The sequence below is a fragment of the Heterobasidion irregulare genome (genome assembly GCF_000320585.1).
Source record: "Heterobasidion irregulare TC 32-1 unplaced genomic scaffold scaffold_02, whole genome shotgun sequence".
In the NCBI taxonomy this organism is placed as follows: Eukaryota; Fungi; Basidiomycota; class Agaricomycetes; order Russulales; family Bondarzewiaceae; genus Heterobasidion; species Heterobasidion irregulare.
The window spans coordinates 1745188-1760506 of record NW_009258198.1 but is presented as its reverse complement, the minus strand read 5'-3'; the positions used below and the strand labels follow the sequence as shown (position 1 = coordinate 1760506).

The following is a 15319-nucleotide window of genomic DNA, read 5'->3' as shown; positions in this document are numbered from 1 at the left end:
GGTGCGTTGTCGTGCAGGCTAGAGCGTAGCGCGCAGGCCACGATCGCCTTGCATGAGTATGAAGTTGTTGTAACAAAGTGAGGACAGTCGAATCAAATCTAGGTCTTCTATCATCCATTATTGCTCAGAGGGGCGATGTACCAGCAGTCGCAGCACATCGTCATGAGTAAGTACTAGCAGAGACACTAGAAATAGAGTGCAATACAGTACGCAGAAAAGCTCCGGCTACCTGCACATTTCCGTATCAATCATCCTTCAAATCAACTATGACGGTCGAGTGATCTCCCCATGCACCGTTGACTGACACTCTGTCGGGTAGACCCTCATCAGGATTGCCTTGATGCATGTGCGCGCCGTTGGCCTCGTGAATATGACCGAAAACATGCAATCTGCATGGCTTCAATTGCCCCACCTTTGTAGCCAGAGTCTTGCAGCCAGCGTGGACACCCTTGCGAGACTGATCCAATGTATGGTAAGGCGGTGTGTGCGTGATCAATATTTCTGTGTCAGGAGGTATCTGACTGTATATATCTGATGCAGAACCGTCGTCATTCTATGAAGGACCTATAAATTTGTCACGGACCTTCTGCCTCATCCTTGGTTGTGTACTGAAAGCATCCAGGCGCGAACCGTGGGCAAGCCTACATTTTGAAGCGAGATGTCAATTTCAAACTGAGGGACAAGAGGTTTCGAGCTCACTGGCGAACCGTAGATTTTCCAAACTTTCCCTGACGACGTTGAGAGTTCTAGAGATTCATACTCTAGGTAGTGTATTCCGGCATTTCTGACAGCCTGGCTTCTTATCATAGTACGTGCTTCTTCCGCATCCTTAAAAGCCGTGTTGTTAAGCCTACACTCAACATACTCGGTTGGACACTCACTTTTGAAGTTATGGTGCTCTGTACACGATGTGAACTTTTGCCTTCAACCCATGCTCTATCCAGACATAACTAATACACCATGAGTCAACGTCTCTCGATCATGGGCGGGAAATACATACATCATGGTTCCCTGCAATGATTCTTGACGCCGTAGTTGAATATGAAATGCTTCCGTCATACAAAGGACCTGTCCACTTACACTTTCGTTGGATGAGGTAGAGTCATCAACCAGTCGATGGTGGTCTTCAATTGTTTCAAGGTTCCCCAGCTGCTCAAGTCTCCTGCATGGATAAGAACGTCTCCTGGGGGCACAGGGACGATATGCGAATGTGTATCCGAGATGCATACGAATCGCGTCCAGCCAGAACGTGTACCAGGGTGAGGTGGCACATGATCGCCATAGTCGATATGCACGGTGGCCATGGATGTGGACAGATTTGAGACGGACGGTGCGGTATTCGTAGGCGCTGGGGTACTCATGGACTCAGAACGACGGAATTTCAGCTTGAGGCTGTCGAACATGAGGAACAGGGCCTTGAAGGCGTTTTTAACTGTCAGAGTGCTGACGAGGGCAGTGAAACGAGGACATCGCCACAAGACGCAGAGTTAGATGCTAGATTGACAGTATCAGAGCTCATCAATGTCACGATGGGCCCGAGGCTGTGGGGGCTATGTCGAGCAGCGCTCAACGCAAACGCAAACCAATCAAGACAAGCAGAATCATTCACAAAGCATTACCACGCTCATAGTCTCACGTTTATACTGTAGTGTATGTAATGTTCGATAGTCCGCCTAGACCTGTGAAGCTACCACTTGACCCCCGGCGCATCACCTGTCGTGGTATTCCACTCTCGCCCTGCCGGGACGTCCCAATCTCCATGGCAGGCCCAATTCCAATCGGTGTTTGCGATGATCGTCTTCTGTGCCTCCGTGAAGGCATTCACAGAGCACATGCCATCTTGGTCTGCGGGGCATCCTTGGATTCCTGTTAGAGGGGCAACGGCATCGTTAATTATCACACGGATCTGATCCGTATCCTTAGCCGCGCATGACAAGACTAGACGAATGTCAGTGCATATACAGCCACCATATTGAATTACATCCTACGCTGGAATTGAATGTTGGTGGCAAAGGGAGCCAACTCTGATACTCGGAAAGTTCTGTGCTTCGGGATGTGGTCAGACGGCAAGGGGCCAGATGCAGCGAATGACGTCAAGTTGAGAGCTGTGATGACTGGGCAACGGACCATGATTAGAGACACGCAAGGAGCACTCTTTGCTAGATTCACTCACTATTCAGGACAACAACTTCGTGAGTGGCATCCACGTAGAAGCTGTGATCAAGCGGGAAAGTGACGGGGTTGTCATCAAGCGTTGCGTTGGTCGAGGTATTGTGTATTTCAATTGGCGTATGTGTGAGACGGGCCACCAATTCCTGAATGTACCCAATCCCTTGCACACGGGCAACAGGAGAACCAAACGCGGAGTTATACCTACAAGTATATCAGGCTTCAACGTAGCGTGCAAGGCGGTAAAGATTCTTACCAAAAGTATATATCCATCCTATTATGATGTGTGTAAGAAGGCCACTCGTGAACAAAGAAAAACGCACATACGCATAGTCAAAGCCCTCCCACTCTTCTTGAGTGAAGAGCCCACAAAACGTTGAGAATCCGATAGCAACGGTCTAATGGCATGATCAGCGCTGGGGATAACACTGGAAGGTCGAACAGATCATTTTCACCTCATAGGGACACATTTGTTGCATAGTGTAAACGTCTTCAATTGTCAGGTTGTAACCATCAATCTGAGCTTGCAGACGGTCGCGTGCATCCTGCAGGTAGATAGCAGCCCATTCCTTCACAAAAGGAGTCCCACGGTCAGCTTTGGAGCGGTCATTAGTATTGTCGCAGCTGTATCAATAGAGGTAAGCGCTGAGAACGAGATAATGATGGTATACATACGTCTTGTAAGGAGACAATGTGTTGTTAAACTAGTTGCACTGATTGTTATGATGTTAGATACACAGACAGTAAGACTACGTACACCAGGGTCTTCAATAGTGATGCTTTGAAGGTATTTGTCTTCATAAGGAATACCAAAGAACCCGCTTGCGAAGTTGAGAGCGGAAGTGAGCATACGATCTCTGCGTAGCCTTAGTGTAAATCAATATATTATATATGAGTTTCAGAAGCACTGACTGAGACTCCGTGCGGAACACGGGGAGTGAATCCTTGAAATTCTATTGATGCATATTAGCATCCAAAGCGGATTCGCAAGATAGAACATATACCTCGAGCAAGAACCCATACTTCAAACGAATGGAGATGCCGAGATCGACTTCGAGGAAACGAATCAGCATTTCATGATGTGATCAACGAAATAGTATGTCTCACATAGCTGTTGCCTCCCAAACGGCGTGAGGACTGAACGAGTCAGGCAAACATAATTCTCGCCTCGAAAGGATTGACATACCTTCCTCGCCAAGTTTATAAGTCCTGTAGAGGTATCAGACAGAGTTGAGTTGCGAGGAACGGTTTTGAAGAACATACCAGCTGTTGAGAAATCCCAACTCACCTTTGGCAGTCCAATTAGCGGCGCTTTCATGTAAACGGCCTGCTAAAGCGGCAGGCCCGCCGTACGCCGCTGAAGCATACGTCTCCGCGTCAATACATGCACAGACGCGCATAAAGTAGCTGCAACGCACCCCATGAAGTTGGGTATCTAGCCCCATGGCGATGAAGGAAGTGCAGTCCAGTGACACTGCAGCCTTCCGGAGCCTCAGGCCCTGAGTCCACTCCAAACGCGCCTTTCTCTACACTATACCACGGAGACAGGTTGCCCCATGATTTGAATATATCGAAAGACTTGTTGCTCCCTTTGGAAGTCCCTCCAGGGTGTAAGGAGGCTGGAGCAACAAGTTGAGGTGCACCGGTGTGAATGGGATACGAAGGGGCCGTGGCGATAAGCGCAGCCTCAGCGCCAGTTGGCGTGACACCTGCATGGCCTACATTGGTAGGAAATAGCGTTGGATAGTCGTTGGTCGGTGATGGGGGCGGCCAGTTGTGTACTTGGGTGGAGCCGACATAAGGGGGTGCGAGGACGTTGACCGAGTCTCCTGATGTTGTACGGGTGGAACTAGACGGGGAACACACCGAAGCCGCGACTTGAACGGCAATGCACGCTAAGCCTCCCGTGACGAATGCTGCGACGAGTTGGGTGAGTGTGAAGGAACGTTTTGAGCAGCACGAGCGAGACTGTGTGAGGGATGACTCCGATGATTCGACGGGGATGGATGACGGGAGCAACGCCTGCTGCTCGTCATCTTCGTGTTTATATCCTTCTCCGAATTCTACATCCGGTTCGCGAATGCCCATTTCGACGGGTCGAGGGTGGACAGTATGGGAGATTCGGGTTGAGCGGATAAGAAAGGAGAGTCGACTTTAAATGCAGGCTTGTCTCCATTTGTCCACAGACCTACACCGAGATCGGCTAGTCGGAAACGTCCGAGGTCATCAAGGCGGGGTCTACTGACTGCCACCAATCTTCTCTCCAACTTTCAGACACAACGGCGTCATGCATCGTCATTGCCTAGAGGACCGAGGTCTCGAAGAATAAACACAGCTTCCTCGACGCGACCTTCCAAAACCGTCAACCTTTCTCGCTTCCCCTCCCATTCCGCCAGAACTTCCCGCTCATTCCTGGTCAGTAGGCCTTCGTCCAGACTAACGTCCACCCGCTCCCGTTTCTCGAGGACAGCCTTCACAACCGGTTCCTCTTCTTCTGCTCGCTTCCGCATGCCGATATTGTATAGCATCTTGTACAGATTCACGAGTAGTACCGAAGATGCCTTCTGTAAATCTACGTACCTGTGATATGATACGGAGTCAATGATCTGGCTCCGGAGAACATGCAAAGATGTACCAAAGATAAAATGTTCGAGTTGGATTGCGATCTGCGCTTTTTGGGACCTCCTGAATGCTGACCAGGTGTTCGGCAGATAAAGCCCCCAGCAGCGGCCGAACGTCCTTAGGAGCCATCATGGCAATTTTGGAGATCTAGCGCGTACATGAGGACCAGCAAGCTGAGGAAACGTCACTTCCAACTCGTACCTGCTTCTCGTCCATCTTCCCTGTATCCATTAATAACCGCAAAACTCGTACAGCGTCATCGCCATGGCGCTCTCTCGCGACAGCCTCAAGCACGCGCCTCCGCAACCTCTTTTCGATGACTTCGAATTCTACATAGTACTTGGAACCCACAGATGATATAAAGCAGGCAGCTCTGCCCGCCAGTGTCGGATTGTCCGCGAAAGCAAGCATGCCGAGGTAGTTTTTAATCAGATTCATGGTCTTAGGCTTTTTTGAAGATGACAATGCTAGGCCGGAAGCCAGGTCGTCATCGTCCGATAGGTTCGCAGCAACATTGGCGATTGTGGTCGCGTCTACAGAGACAAATTGACTTTCATATGGATAAGTATCAGACTAGGGGTCGTGACATACCTGATCGTAGATCCAGAACGGACTTTTGCTTGCTTTCTGTTGACTTGAGGGCAGCGCGCACAACTAGTGCAGCACTGTCGTTAAAGCGCTCTCTTGCGGCGGCCTCTATTAACTAGACGGAATGTTGGGGTGTGTATTGGTATTGCATAGACATATCAACGTACCTTATTCCGTATGTGAATGTTAAATTTCTCGTAGTTCACTCGGAAATACACGCTGTCCTGGTGACGCCGTCAAGACAATATAGAGACAACGGGGCTGTAAAACTCACATCGACAACCTCCTCCTCTACTGCGCTGCGCTAGAATTCGAGGGGAGATTAGAACTCGACTGTGATGGAATGGCCAAGAACCAAACCTTGGAGGACTTGCGCAACTGATCTTTTGCTTTCCGTTTCTAAACCAGCTCGGATCAATCGTGCTTCAAACCTTAGTAAAGAGAGCACCTACCAAGCCGACCTTCTCGGCCTCTTCTTCTTCTCGTTTTAGACGTGCCTCTGCTGTTTCTTTTGACTGGCGCAGCTCTTTCGCTGTGGGGAACCCCGATATCTTGGCCTTTTCCTCAGCTTCGTATTTGAGACGTTTATCTCGTGGGGAAATGTGTGACAGGAGAGTAGATGGTTTTAGATATGAGCTCACTACAAGCTTGTAAAGCGCTTGGGTGTATATGGCGATACCTTGACGTTGATATGAGTGTGGTGGATGGTGGGGTGAATGTCATGTAAATGATACCTTTCGGATCATGGACCGATAAGTGGAACATGATATCTGGTGGCCGAAGTTTTCCATGGTCCAAAATGACTTGAACAACGTCCGCGCCCTGGGAACGAGCGTCTCATCAACCGTCGAGCTCGAGTCAGACATATAACTCACCGCCGACCCAAACAACTGTTCCGCCTGCCAGACATATCTGCCAAATCGCAGCCTCATCAAGCATTCTTCGATATTTACTTCAAATACCTCCCCTTCATCGTCGGATTGTGCGTGCCAAAGTATATTATGCTGGACCAGGACGAGAATGGCAGCCCGTACCGTCCGCGATTTAAGAGTGGAGTAGCGAACTAGCTGTTGCAGAGATAGTCGGCCTCGGGCAAGTAGAGTGGATACAATAGCCTGTCGAGTATCAATGCTTATGAGAATCATGGGCGAAGTCTAATAGCGCACTTACAGAAGTTAACGGGCCGAAGTGGGAGTGAACAATTTGCACGCACAGGCGAGCGGTATCTGCGTCGGCCATGACGGACTGCGGTGTATGAGTCCCTCGGTTCCAGTATCCAGATCGCTATGCTTTCGAAAGGGCCAGAGGTCACGACAAGAGATTCATGGATGTAGAGTACTGAGTGAGAGACAAGTTGAGCAGAACGACATTGCCATTTCCACGGGCGCCAAAGCCACGCGGTTATCTTATCTCTTTCCGTACTGAGGCTTCTATGTCTGGTATTCAACCGAGGCCAGTTCGAGCACAAGTGAAGTCATCAAGCGAGTGCACATCATTGTATCATGAGTTGCCGGGGCAAAAAAATATCACTACCCTATCCTACGAAAGACATAAATGTTAAGAAAAAACATCGACACTTAGATACAAGGGAACATGGAATATCGCATCCGTTGCTCTCCGAAATCATTCCTGATAGATTCTAACTCCACCTGCTCCCCAACTGTCCATTACAGCCTTCCCGGACCCTGTCGGCTGAGTGAACGCAACTTCCCCTTTGTGAGGGTCGAGCTTACACCCATGTATGAATGTTGCAGTGGCAGCATCGAGGAGACGCGACGCGACGCCTTGTCTCCGGTATGCTAACGGAACAAATAGACGGGGGATTCCAAGAGGAGTGGAAAGAGGTGCTGGGTCGCAAAAGAGCCCTGTGCTCGTATCCACGGGGACGAGTGTTGCGGTGGGTGGGGGGATATGTGGGTCGGAGGCGTAGTCGCGTAAAGAGACAATGGCCATCGCGGTGGAGATTCGCTGAGCGATCACGCAGCCAATGATCTTTTCGCGTGAGGGCGAAGTGATAGAGGGAATGAGGAAGAGATATATTTTAGATACGCGCAAGACATCATCTGGTAATGGCGGGGACGACAGAGTCAGGCTGATTGTTTCCATAAGAAGCGAGAGCTGGCATAGTAGGATCAACAATTTATGTCGGGGCGTGCGAGAGAGTAGAAGTCCTGACCTTTGAGCCAATCTTGCCCCCGACGTCTGCTTTGAAACAAACGATCCTCCCCTTCTTCCCGTCCTTCAGTTTCACTCCACAAGCCACCTCCCGCACACCGGCCTTTGCGCATTCCTTATCCTCGTCCTTGCCCCATTCCATGCCTTTTTGAACTCGGATACAGTGTGCCTTATGCAAGTTTTCGTCGTCAGGGGCACCCTTAGTATAGGTCAGATCACAGAGCGAGCATGTTCGGAGGACAGTAGTATCTAGGCTGAAGTGCAGTTGTGTGAGCGACTTGGGTTTGGCCTCTTGCTTGGTCTTCGACTTAGACTTTCGATCAGCATAGACATGCGAAGGTGCGAGGCGAGGTCGCTTGGTGGGTTGTGTGTTCGTGAAGGAGATGTGTTCGCTGAGAGGTCGTTTGAGAGATGATCTAGGAGGCGACGAAGAGAGATCCGATGGGGAAGAAAAGCGTGGAGATGGCCTCTTTGACCGTGAGCCATAAGTCTGCACTCGAGCCTTTGCGCGGGGGACACTTTTGGATGATAGCTCTGGACAAGCATCGTCTGGTTGCAGAGCATGATCGGTCTGTATGAAATTAGGCGTATGATCAATAGCATCACCGTTTGATGTACATACGAGAGAGGGAGAGGCTTCCAGGATCTTCGAATGCTTGGACTTCCTATTGTTCATGGTGTATCTTTGCTTGCGGTGTTGATGGAGGAAGGAACAGAGGAAGAAGAGGACCGATTCAAAGGCAATCAACGGCGCGTCAGTGGCGGACGGTACACGCATCGTGACCGCGTCAGTCGGGCTTTGAAAACGCGTCTCGCTGCTTGGCGCTTCGCACACAAGACGGATGTTTAAATATGAGGATTGTGCGTGCTATTACGCTCACAGATTACAGACCCGACAATGAAATAAATCAATATTTTACTTCTCGAGCAATGCCCTTTGAACCGTATCCTCGCAGATATGATACAGACAACCAGCTCACGCACAGCTTGAACCTGCACACCTAACTAGCCAAACACTACACTAGCACACCATCCACTCCCAAAGAGTCGGAACAACAATGGCGAACAGGTCCGCCGCAAGATATGCTGAAAAGGTCAGTGGTCCAATACGATAAAGTAAAATCAAACCGGAAAAATGCTGGGTAGTGATTGCGGGAAATATGCACCTATACCTTGAATACTGCGTGGGTCAAAAAATGCTGAGGGTGGAATGAAGATCTGGCTGCTGAACCAGGGCTCCAGTCGGGACATAGTCGTGGCTGCTAGGAGATTCGAGGAACGATACTCGGGCTGTGAGCATCTTCTGTGGAGACTGATCCAGTTATTGAATCCTCGCACGTTCTGTATTCGTGATGGTCAGCTTCAATAAGCCGGATAATCATATGAGACTTACTGGGTGATGAGTCCCGCTCGCTCGTTGGTTCTACTGCGGCCTCTGGATCAACTTCGTCAAATCCTCTTTTTGATGACATTTTGCTGGATAGTGTCGAGGCATCCGTGGATAACGTATCTGGCTCTCCATCTGTTTGGAGCTCATCATCATCACCACCATCATCGAATGTCTCGTCCCAAACTTGGAGCTCTAAAGCATCTTCCTGCCAGTCTTCGTCAAGCCCACCTGACTGGCCAATATCATCAACAAGATTCGCTATAAAGTCTGAGGCGATACATGAGAATTCAGTTGCTCGTTTGAATAGGAGTACATACCAGTTTCATGATCTGCATAAGTTCGCACGTCTGTATGTTGGCCGACAGTTGCGCTGTGATTTGATTCTACAGAACGTGCCCCAGTCCCAGAGGCGGTTTCATCAGTTTGATCGTCTGCATAATGACATCAGATCCAAAGCATGCAACAAAAATGATGATTGGTCACCTTCGAGATGTTCTTCGAAGTCATCACCATCATCCTCTGCTTCATTGTCAGAGTAAGATCCATCATGCTGATAATCTATCATGAATGCTGAATGAGACAAAGACTGGTAATGTCAGGGCCAATATCGAAGTCTCTTACCGTCAATTAGTACTTCAGCCGCATTCGATGCAAGGTCCGTGTGCGGCTCAGCGAGTTCATCGCCTATGACGTCAACAGACGAGACTGGAAACTCTTCTGGGGAGGTCTCCAGAGGCGCGTCGATGTATTCTGCTAGATGACCCTCGAATTCAGGAAGAACGGCTTCCTCGTCTGTAGGCTCAGTAAGTGGCGCTTCACCCGTCGCCTCATCATCCTCATGAGGTTCGGAGTATTCCACATATTCCGTCCTCTGAAGATCTCCAGAGACAGGAACATCAGTGTCAGCGGTGCGATGAATGACTGAGGAGTCCAATTCGTCATCGACTGTCGTGATCTCGGCGGAAGTAGCAGCAGCCAAGCTTTCATCGTCGCCTTCTTGCTCGAGTGCGCCAGCCTCCTCGACCACAACTTCGTGGAAGCCAGACTGTTCTGATGATTGATACGGAATGTCACCTTCATCCTGTGCTTGTTGTTCGGCCTCCGCAGGTATGTCGTGTTCCAACGAGTGTGCTTCAGCGTCGCCTTGGTCATCATGCGCGTCATTGTCGCTTTCTTGATCACCTTCTTGTTCGTCATCTTCCGAAAGTTCTGAATACCCCTCTTCATGAGGGTGATCGTCATTTGGAGCTATAACCAGCATGAGAATCAATACATGGCGAATATGAGTGAGCCACACTTACAAGGCTCATAATACTCGTGCTCAGGTATGGGGTCATAGACATGGTCACTATCATCTGCAAGGTTGAGTCTGTCGATTTGATCCTTGAGTGACCGGTAACGGTCAATAAACCTTGGTACGACGGATAAGAGACGAAGGCGAAGGGGGCCGGATAAATCTGAGCCGTCATGCAAAACATTCAAGTCATGTAAAGTTACTTCACGCGCATATATGTTATCCTGTGTGAGGAGGTGAGTCCGATTGAATGGATGATTTGATAGTAAAACAGGAGACTGACTTCAGAAATCACAAGCCGTATATCGTACGCATCCAAGACCATTTCGCCGTCGGTGAATTCGTGGATACGTTGAATACGCTCCTCCTCGCGCAAGGCGGCAAAAACGTCTGATAAACGTTCATAGTACAAAGTTGGTCTTTGCTGAAGAAGAATTGCAAAGCGTTGTTGGTCTTCTTGGGGACTGCCAGGACGTGGACTCTGGTGGCTTGCAGCAGGAGCATTGAAAAGACAGCACTCAAGTTGTCCCGAAGATGACGGTAGCTCCAAAAGAACTGGGGGTGGAGGGTCGATGTAAACGCCCTCAGAGATCTCGTGGGGGTCAACGTCGTCAGTGAGCTCGTCGCCAATCGCGGCTTCAGCATACGAATCAGTCTCGGGGTCGGTTTGAAGGGTTGCTTGTGCGTCGTGATCCTCAATATGAGATGGGGGAGCCGCCAGATGCTCCGAGAGATGGGTGGAAGGCTCGGCCTCACTTTCCGGTAGTTCAGATGAGGAAGTAACAACATGTTGATCATCAAGCGATATGTGACCATTTTCGAGTATGTCGTCACCAGGTTGGTGCAGGACAAGATGTTCGTCAACACCGTTCTGCTGTGCTGATTCGCTAGATGGTAGTTGGATAGCTTCCGACTCGAGTACGGGAGGCTGAATCTCAGTTTGTTTCTCAGGAAGGACGGCTTCTCCCGATTCTTCGGTATGGAGTATGATGTGCGAGAGATCGGTTTTGGGAGGATCAGGCTGAAGAACGGTGGTCACTTCAGTCTGCGGCAGGGAAATATCCGGGTGGCCTATGATTGGCTCCGCAGGAGCTGGGGCTAGTGAGTCTGCACTTTCTGAGGAAGAGACGATCTGCTCGCCCATCGAGCTCTCAAGCGGAAGCATAGATGATAAATCGTACAGAGGTACGACAGATGCATCGGTGATATCTGCTTCAGGGATCAGTGAAGCGTCGTAGAGATCGACGTCTACCAACTCGCCGCCACCGGGGACAGAAAAATCGCCATCATCAGCCATCTCATACTCGACGGCGTCGGTATACTCGGGCTCCATGTCGATCTCTACGTCTTCCTGGTGAGGGTAGGGAGTCGCAGTGATTGCAAGAGGGTGGGGATTGACGTCGTCTTCCATGATTGCTTCGATATGAGGCCAAGGCTTTGGGGAGGAGACAGTGGTATACATCTGGACATCTATGTCCGAGTAGTCCAGCATTTGAGCATCGTACACGTCCATCATTGCTGAAGTTGACGTCGTTGTTGTCGAAAAAGTTGAAACAAAGACGGAACCCTGAGCCCTTCGCAGCTCATGTCACATGTCACTACGCCTTGTGACGCTCAGTGACGACCCTCGTTCGGGTCAGCAAATTTCTGAGACAAGCATTTGAAGCAAAGGTCGCCGCCACATTCTATTGCGATACAATCGACTTCACTCTTTCGATCAAAAATGGAGGTCCGTCGAGAGGACGGCGTTCTCGAGTGCGAGCAGCCAAAAAGCTGACCCAAAGCGATCTTTCTCCCATTTCAGAACCGATGACCGACGGGGATAGCGACGACGCCGACGCCTCAAACTTCGTCGCGCCCGATGCGGCCTACATCCTACACTACCAGCAACATATCACCGCTTCCCGCGCGCACCTCGCTGGTTCCAATAGCTATTTTGGCAAGCTTTCCCCCTCATACCACGCCCCAGATGCTGTTTGGTCGAAGGACGAAAAATCTACGTTTTTTGGCGCGCTCGCGCGACACTCGCGTCTGCGCCCAGACCTTATCGCCGCCGACATCGGGCCTACTAAGACAACGCTAGACGTCTGCGTGTACTTGGATGCGTTGCATGCGGCCTCTGAATCTCGTGAGCGCACCCATGGGAGGAGCGACAGATATTTCATCCCTATTGCGACTGAGGCGTCGCCCGCGCTCATCGCGTACGAAGAAGATCAGGCGGCACGCCTTGCTACGCTAGAACCCGCGGCGACTCGGCGCGCTGTTGAGCGCATGCACGAGGAGGAAGCGCACGCGCATCGTATCGCTCTGCGCCGGCAGGGTGGTGGCAGAACCTCTGAGCGCGACCGAGAACGCGAACGGGAGAAGAGGAAGAAGTATGAGAAGTGGAGAGGAGATCAAGAGGCGTTGTGGAGGAGAGATGCATTGATTGATGAGCTGGATCGCGTTGGACTTGGTGTCTTAGATGGTATGTTGCGAGAGGAGGCCACGATCGCGATGAGTATGCAGGACGAGAACGAAACGGATGAAGGCGCCTTACCTCAGGCTTTTGCTGCTCTTCCCTCAGCCAGCACCGATGACGCCAACGAAGATGACGAATGGATGATTGATCCCGTTCTCCGCCAACCGTCTCGTTCTCGTTCTCAAAAACAAACTCCCGTCTCAACCCGGGTGCCCATCTCACCCCACACTCCCCTCCCGCTGTCTAGCCATGTATCCTCAGGTGTTCACACGGCTGCCTCCCCGATGCCTTCAACGCCTCCTCCCGAGTTCGGCGATCCTGGAATCGCTGTACCTGACATACGGAATCTCTCTCCCGCCTCTCGCCGCCGTCTCCGTAAGCGCTTATACATGCGCCGCAAGCGCGCTCAGGTCTCAGGTAGTGCTGTCTCGCTACACGTTGGACGACTCAAACCCGGGCGCAAGCGCAAGGACGAGGGCGAAGCTGTGCTGTCAACCCCAGTCAGCCTGGCGGTGAAAGCAGGCATAAAAGCCACTGAAGGAGGCGAAGGAGAGGCAGCGAATAGCAGAAAGAGGAAGGGAATAAAAGTAAGAGGACTTACGCCTCAAGAAAAATTCAAGCGAGCGATGGACGCTTCAGGCGTCAACGCATCGTATCTTTCGCGACCAGACATTGGTTTGGACCTATTCCATCTCTCAGCACTTGGCGGGCTCGCGCGGTACGTTGATTTTTTTGTCTCAATTTCACCGTTTTGTTGTGCATGTGACTAATGAATTGGTTTCATATCAGTTTGTATGCTACGCTAGATGCTGATGCAAGACGTGAAGAGCAAGACGGCGCCAATGACACAAAAATCGGGACTATCCCTGAAAGAATGCTGGCAGGCCCTATGATCTCACAATTGCATACGCTCGTGCGCAATTTTGTACGCGATGTTGCCGTGAGGGCGATCGTGCATCGCGAGAAGGAGCACTCTCTCAAGACGAAGGTGTGGAGGTTGGGCGAGCGACAGGTGGAGCTATTTCAAAAGCTGCCTGCGATGTTCTGACTGACACGATATTTGTGATCTTCATGCACGATCTTGCAGGTCGTGAATGCGAACGTGGAGCATGCACTTGAAGAGATGGGCGTTGAACCACGCATGCAAAGTCGACGAGAGTATTTGGCTCAGCTGGTGAGACGATTTGGGGGAGAGAGTGAGTTGGATGGAAGCGAAGGCGAAAGCGAAGGAGAGGGAGGAGAGGAAGAGGGAAGGACAGGCAAGCGCAAGCGGAGACTGTCGCGAAGTGCAGACAACGATAGTAGCGGGGAGAGTGCTGATACAGGAGATGAAGATGAAGATGAAGAAAAGCAAAATGGATCGGCTCATACATTCGCACCCGTATCGATACACAGGCAAATGTATGCACCGTTCATCCACACTCATCCACCCCTGGGTCGTGGATCTGCAAATCAAGGCGACGACGTAGAGGGATCAGACGATAGTATAGATGAGGAAGCGCTGCTGCGCGAGATGGAAGAGGAGAAGGCGTTGGATAAGTACGACATTGCCAAGGAGAGGCGGGCAGAGGCATGGATATGGCGGATGCTGAAAGCCACTCGTGGAGTCAACACAGAAGGCCTGGAGAGTTCGGAGAGCACATCGGAGAGCACAGGGAGTACGTCAGATAGCACAGGAAGCACGGAGAGCGTGAAGGGTGAGGGAACGGACGAGGAGGAAAGTGACGAGGAGGGGGATCAAGCAGAAGAGAGGAAGCGCAGGAAGCGACGCAAAGTCGACGATGACATAGAGGATGCGCCGATCTACCGAGCGCCGGACGGGAACAAGATCAAAAGTGCAGTGTTCGTCGACGATTCCGACGAGGACGAGGACGATGACGAGTAGCTTGGTAGTTGTGTATTATGTAACACAAATTCAAAGACTTGTCGGCTCCGCTGCTTTTCGTTGGCTGTCGACCGGTAGGAATATCTGGGCCTCGTAGCTATCTTGCGGGTCGCTTTGCTTTCAGGTTTCGGAACACTCATGTCTGAGCAAGAGCTTGCAGCGGCTCGTGCTGCTGATACAGAATTCCTCGTGCGGCGGTCGATGACCAAAGGCTATCAACTATTATCTATCTTGACCCCGCCGTTGTACACTGCGTTCACTCTTTTTCGGCGAGGCAGAGGGCACATTACCGTCAATCGTCTCCTCAGGGCCACCTGGTTAGGTGGTGCAGTTGGTGTGTCGATAATTATACTAAATTTTTCACGCAACTGAATCATGTCTGCAAGGTGTCGCCGGCGGCGGCGCGTTTGAATACGTGAGATCTGCGAACTCAAGTATTGAGACCGTCAGAAATCGCAGAATACGAGCCTTATACAACGTGCGTCTCCGTCATATCCTTTCTGTTCGTTGTACCTATTGACTCGGTGCCTCTCAAATAGACTTCCTCCTTGCGCGCAGATGACCACGCTACTATCGGGGCCCTTCTCTTTGCGGTTGTTACCCCTGCACTTTTCTGGAAACGTGCAACATCTTTCAACTGTGAGTCTCCAGTCCATCGGGCCGTAAGAGCACAGTTTCCTCATATTGGTGTAGTGATCCTTGGTGGTGCTGGTCTCGGATCCGCCGCAGGACTGC

At 50.8% G+C, this 15319-nt stretch overlaps 8 protein-coding genes across 8 annotated transcripts; 2 read left to right on the top strand and 6 right to left on the bottom strand.

Annotated features, from left to right (window-relative positions):
• Positions 1-101: 101 nt before the first annotated feature.
• Positions 102-1385, bottom strand: HETIRDRAFT_407615 (uncharacterized protein). The gene is made up of 6 exons (XM_009544224.1): positions 1081-1385; positions 1001-1022; positions 882-950; positions 700-828; positions 584-641; positions 102-531 (listed from the first exon to the last, which is right to left on the bottom strand). The coding sequence occupies exons 1-6, from the start codon at positions 1302-1304 to the stop codon at positions 245-247; spliced, it is 789 nt and encodes a 262-aa protein (XP_009542519.1). The 5' UTR covers positions 1305-1385; the 3' UTR covers positions 102-244.
• Positions 1386-1602: 217 nt separating this feature from the next.
• On the bottom strand, positions 1603-4697 carry HETIRDRAFT_154432 (phytase; the record flags this gene model as incomplete). The annotated part of the gene is made up of 14 exons (XM_009544223.1): positions 1603-1938; positions 1989-2114; positions 2174-2373; positions 2479-2567; positions 2625-2793; positions 2845-2873; positions 2927-3026; positions 3082-3122; positions 3168-3220; positions 3277-3306; positions 3356-3378; positions 3433-3526; positions 3588-4137; positions 4503-4697. 14 exons carry the CDS (start codon positions 4695-4697, stop codon positions 1688-1690), a joined length of 1950 nt encoding a protein of 649 aa, XP_009542518.1. The 3' UTR covers positions 1603-1687.
• Positions 4698-4830: 133 nt separating this feature from the next.
• On the bottom strand, positions 4831-6053 carry HETIRDRAFT_379750 (uncharacterized protein; the record flags this gene model as incomplete). Its single annotated transcript, XM_009544222.1, has 7 exons — positions 5832-6053; positions 5740-5778; positions 5654-5683; positions 5547-5603; positions 5383-5494; positions 4993-5324; positions 4831-4938 (listed from the first exon to the last, which is right to left on the bottom strand). Coding segments are annotated over exons 6-7 (345 nt in total), but the record flags the coding sequence as incomplete, so codon positions are not given.
• Positions 5360-6053, bottom strand: HETIRDRAFT_308981 (uncharacterized protein; the record flags this gene model as incomplete). Its single annotated transcript, XM_009544221.1, has 4 exons — positions 5360-5494; positions 5547-5603; positions 5740-5778; positions 5832-6053. Coding segments are annotated over 4 exons (453 nt in total), but the record flags the coding sequence as incomplete, so codon positions are not given.
• A 949-nt stretch (positions 6054-7002) lies between these two features.
• HETIRDRAFT_122496 (uncharacterized protein) lies at positions 7003-8332 on the bottom strand (the record flags this gene model as incomplete). Its single annotated transcript, XM_009544220.1, has 3 exons — positions 7003-7497; positions 7556-7867; positions 8177-8332. The coding sequence occupies 3 exons, from the start codon at positions 8330-8332 to the stop codon at positions 7003-7005; spliced, it is 963 nt and encodes a 320-aa protein (XP_009542515.1).
• Positions 8333-8402: 70 nt separating this feature from the next.
• On the bottom strand, positions 8403-11765 carry HETIRDRAFT_457448 (uncharacterized protein). Its single transcript, XM_009544219.1, has 7 exons — positions 10522-11765; positions 10246-10462; positions 9566-10192; positions 9428-9502; positions 9262-9375; positions 8948-9211; positions 8403-8895 (listed from the first exon to the last, which is right to left on the bottom strand). The coding sequence occupies exons 1-7, from the start codon at positions 11752-11754 to the stop codon at positions 8876-8878; spliced, it is 2550 nt and encodes an 849-aa protein (XP_009542514.1). The 5' UTR covers positions 11755-11765; the 3' UTR covers positions 8403-8875.
• A 282-nt stretch (positions 11766-12047) lies between these two features.
• On the top strand, positions 12048-14584 carry HETIRDRAFT_448712 (uncharacterized protein; the record flags this gene model as incomplete). The annotated part of the gene is made up of 3 exons (XM_009544218.1): positions 12048-13417; positions 13489-13711; positions 13787-14584. 3 exons carry the CDS (start codon positions 12048-12050, stop codon positions 14582-14584), a joined length of 2391 nt encoding a protein of 796 aa, XP_009542513.1.
• Positions 14585-14722: 138 nt separating this feature from the next.
• On the top strand, positions 14723-15225 carry HETIRDRAFT_243524 (uncharacterized protein; the record flags this gene model as incomplete). The annotated part of the gene is made up of 3 exons (XM_009544217.1): positions 14723-14918; positions 14971-15086; positions 15124-15225. Coding segments are annotated over 3 exons (414 nt in total), but the record flags the coding sequence as incomplete, so codon positions are not given.
• Between the last annotated feature and the right edge of the window lie 94 nt (positions 15226-15319).

Coding starts and splice junctions, on each gene's coding strand:
- HETIRDRAFT_407615 (XM_009544224.1), bottom strand. CDS start 1,304: ATGGCCACCGTGCATATCGACTATGGCGATCATGTGCCACCTCACCCT. Junction 951..1,000: donor TCATTGCAGGGAACCATGAT/GTATGTATTTCC, acceptor ATGGTGTATTAG/TTATGTCTGGATAGAGCATG. Junction 642..699: donor GGAAAATCTACGGTTCGCCA/GTGAGCTCGAAA, acceptor TTCAAAATGTAG/GCTTGCCCACGGTTCGCGCC.
- HETIRDRAFT_457448 (XM_009544219.1), bottom strand. CDS start 11,754: ATGATGGACGTGTACGATGCTCAAATGCTGGACTACTCGGACATAGAT. Junction 9,503..9,565: donor GGCTGAAGTACTAATTGACG/GTAAGAGACTTC, acceptor CATTCATGATAG/ATTATCAGCATGATGGATCT. Junction 8,896..8,947: donor CGAGCGGGACTCATCACCCA/GTAAGTCTCATA, acceptor TCACGAATACAG/AACGTGCGAGGATTCAATAA.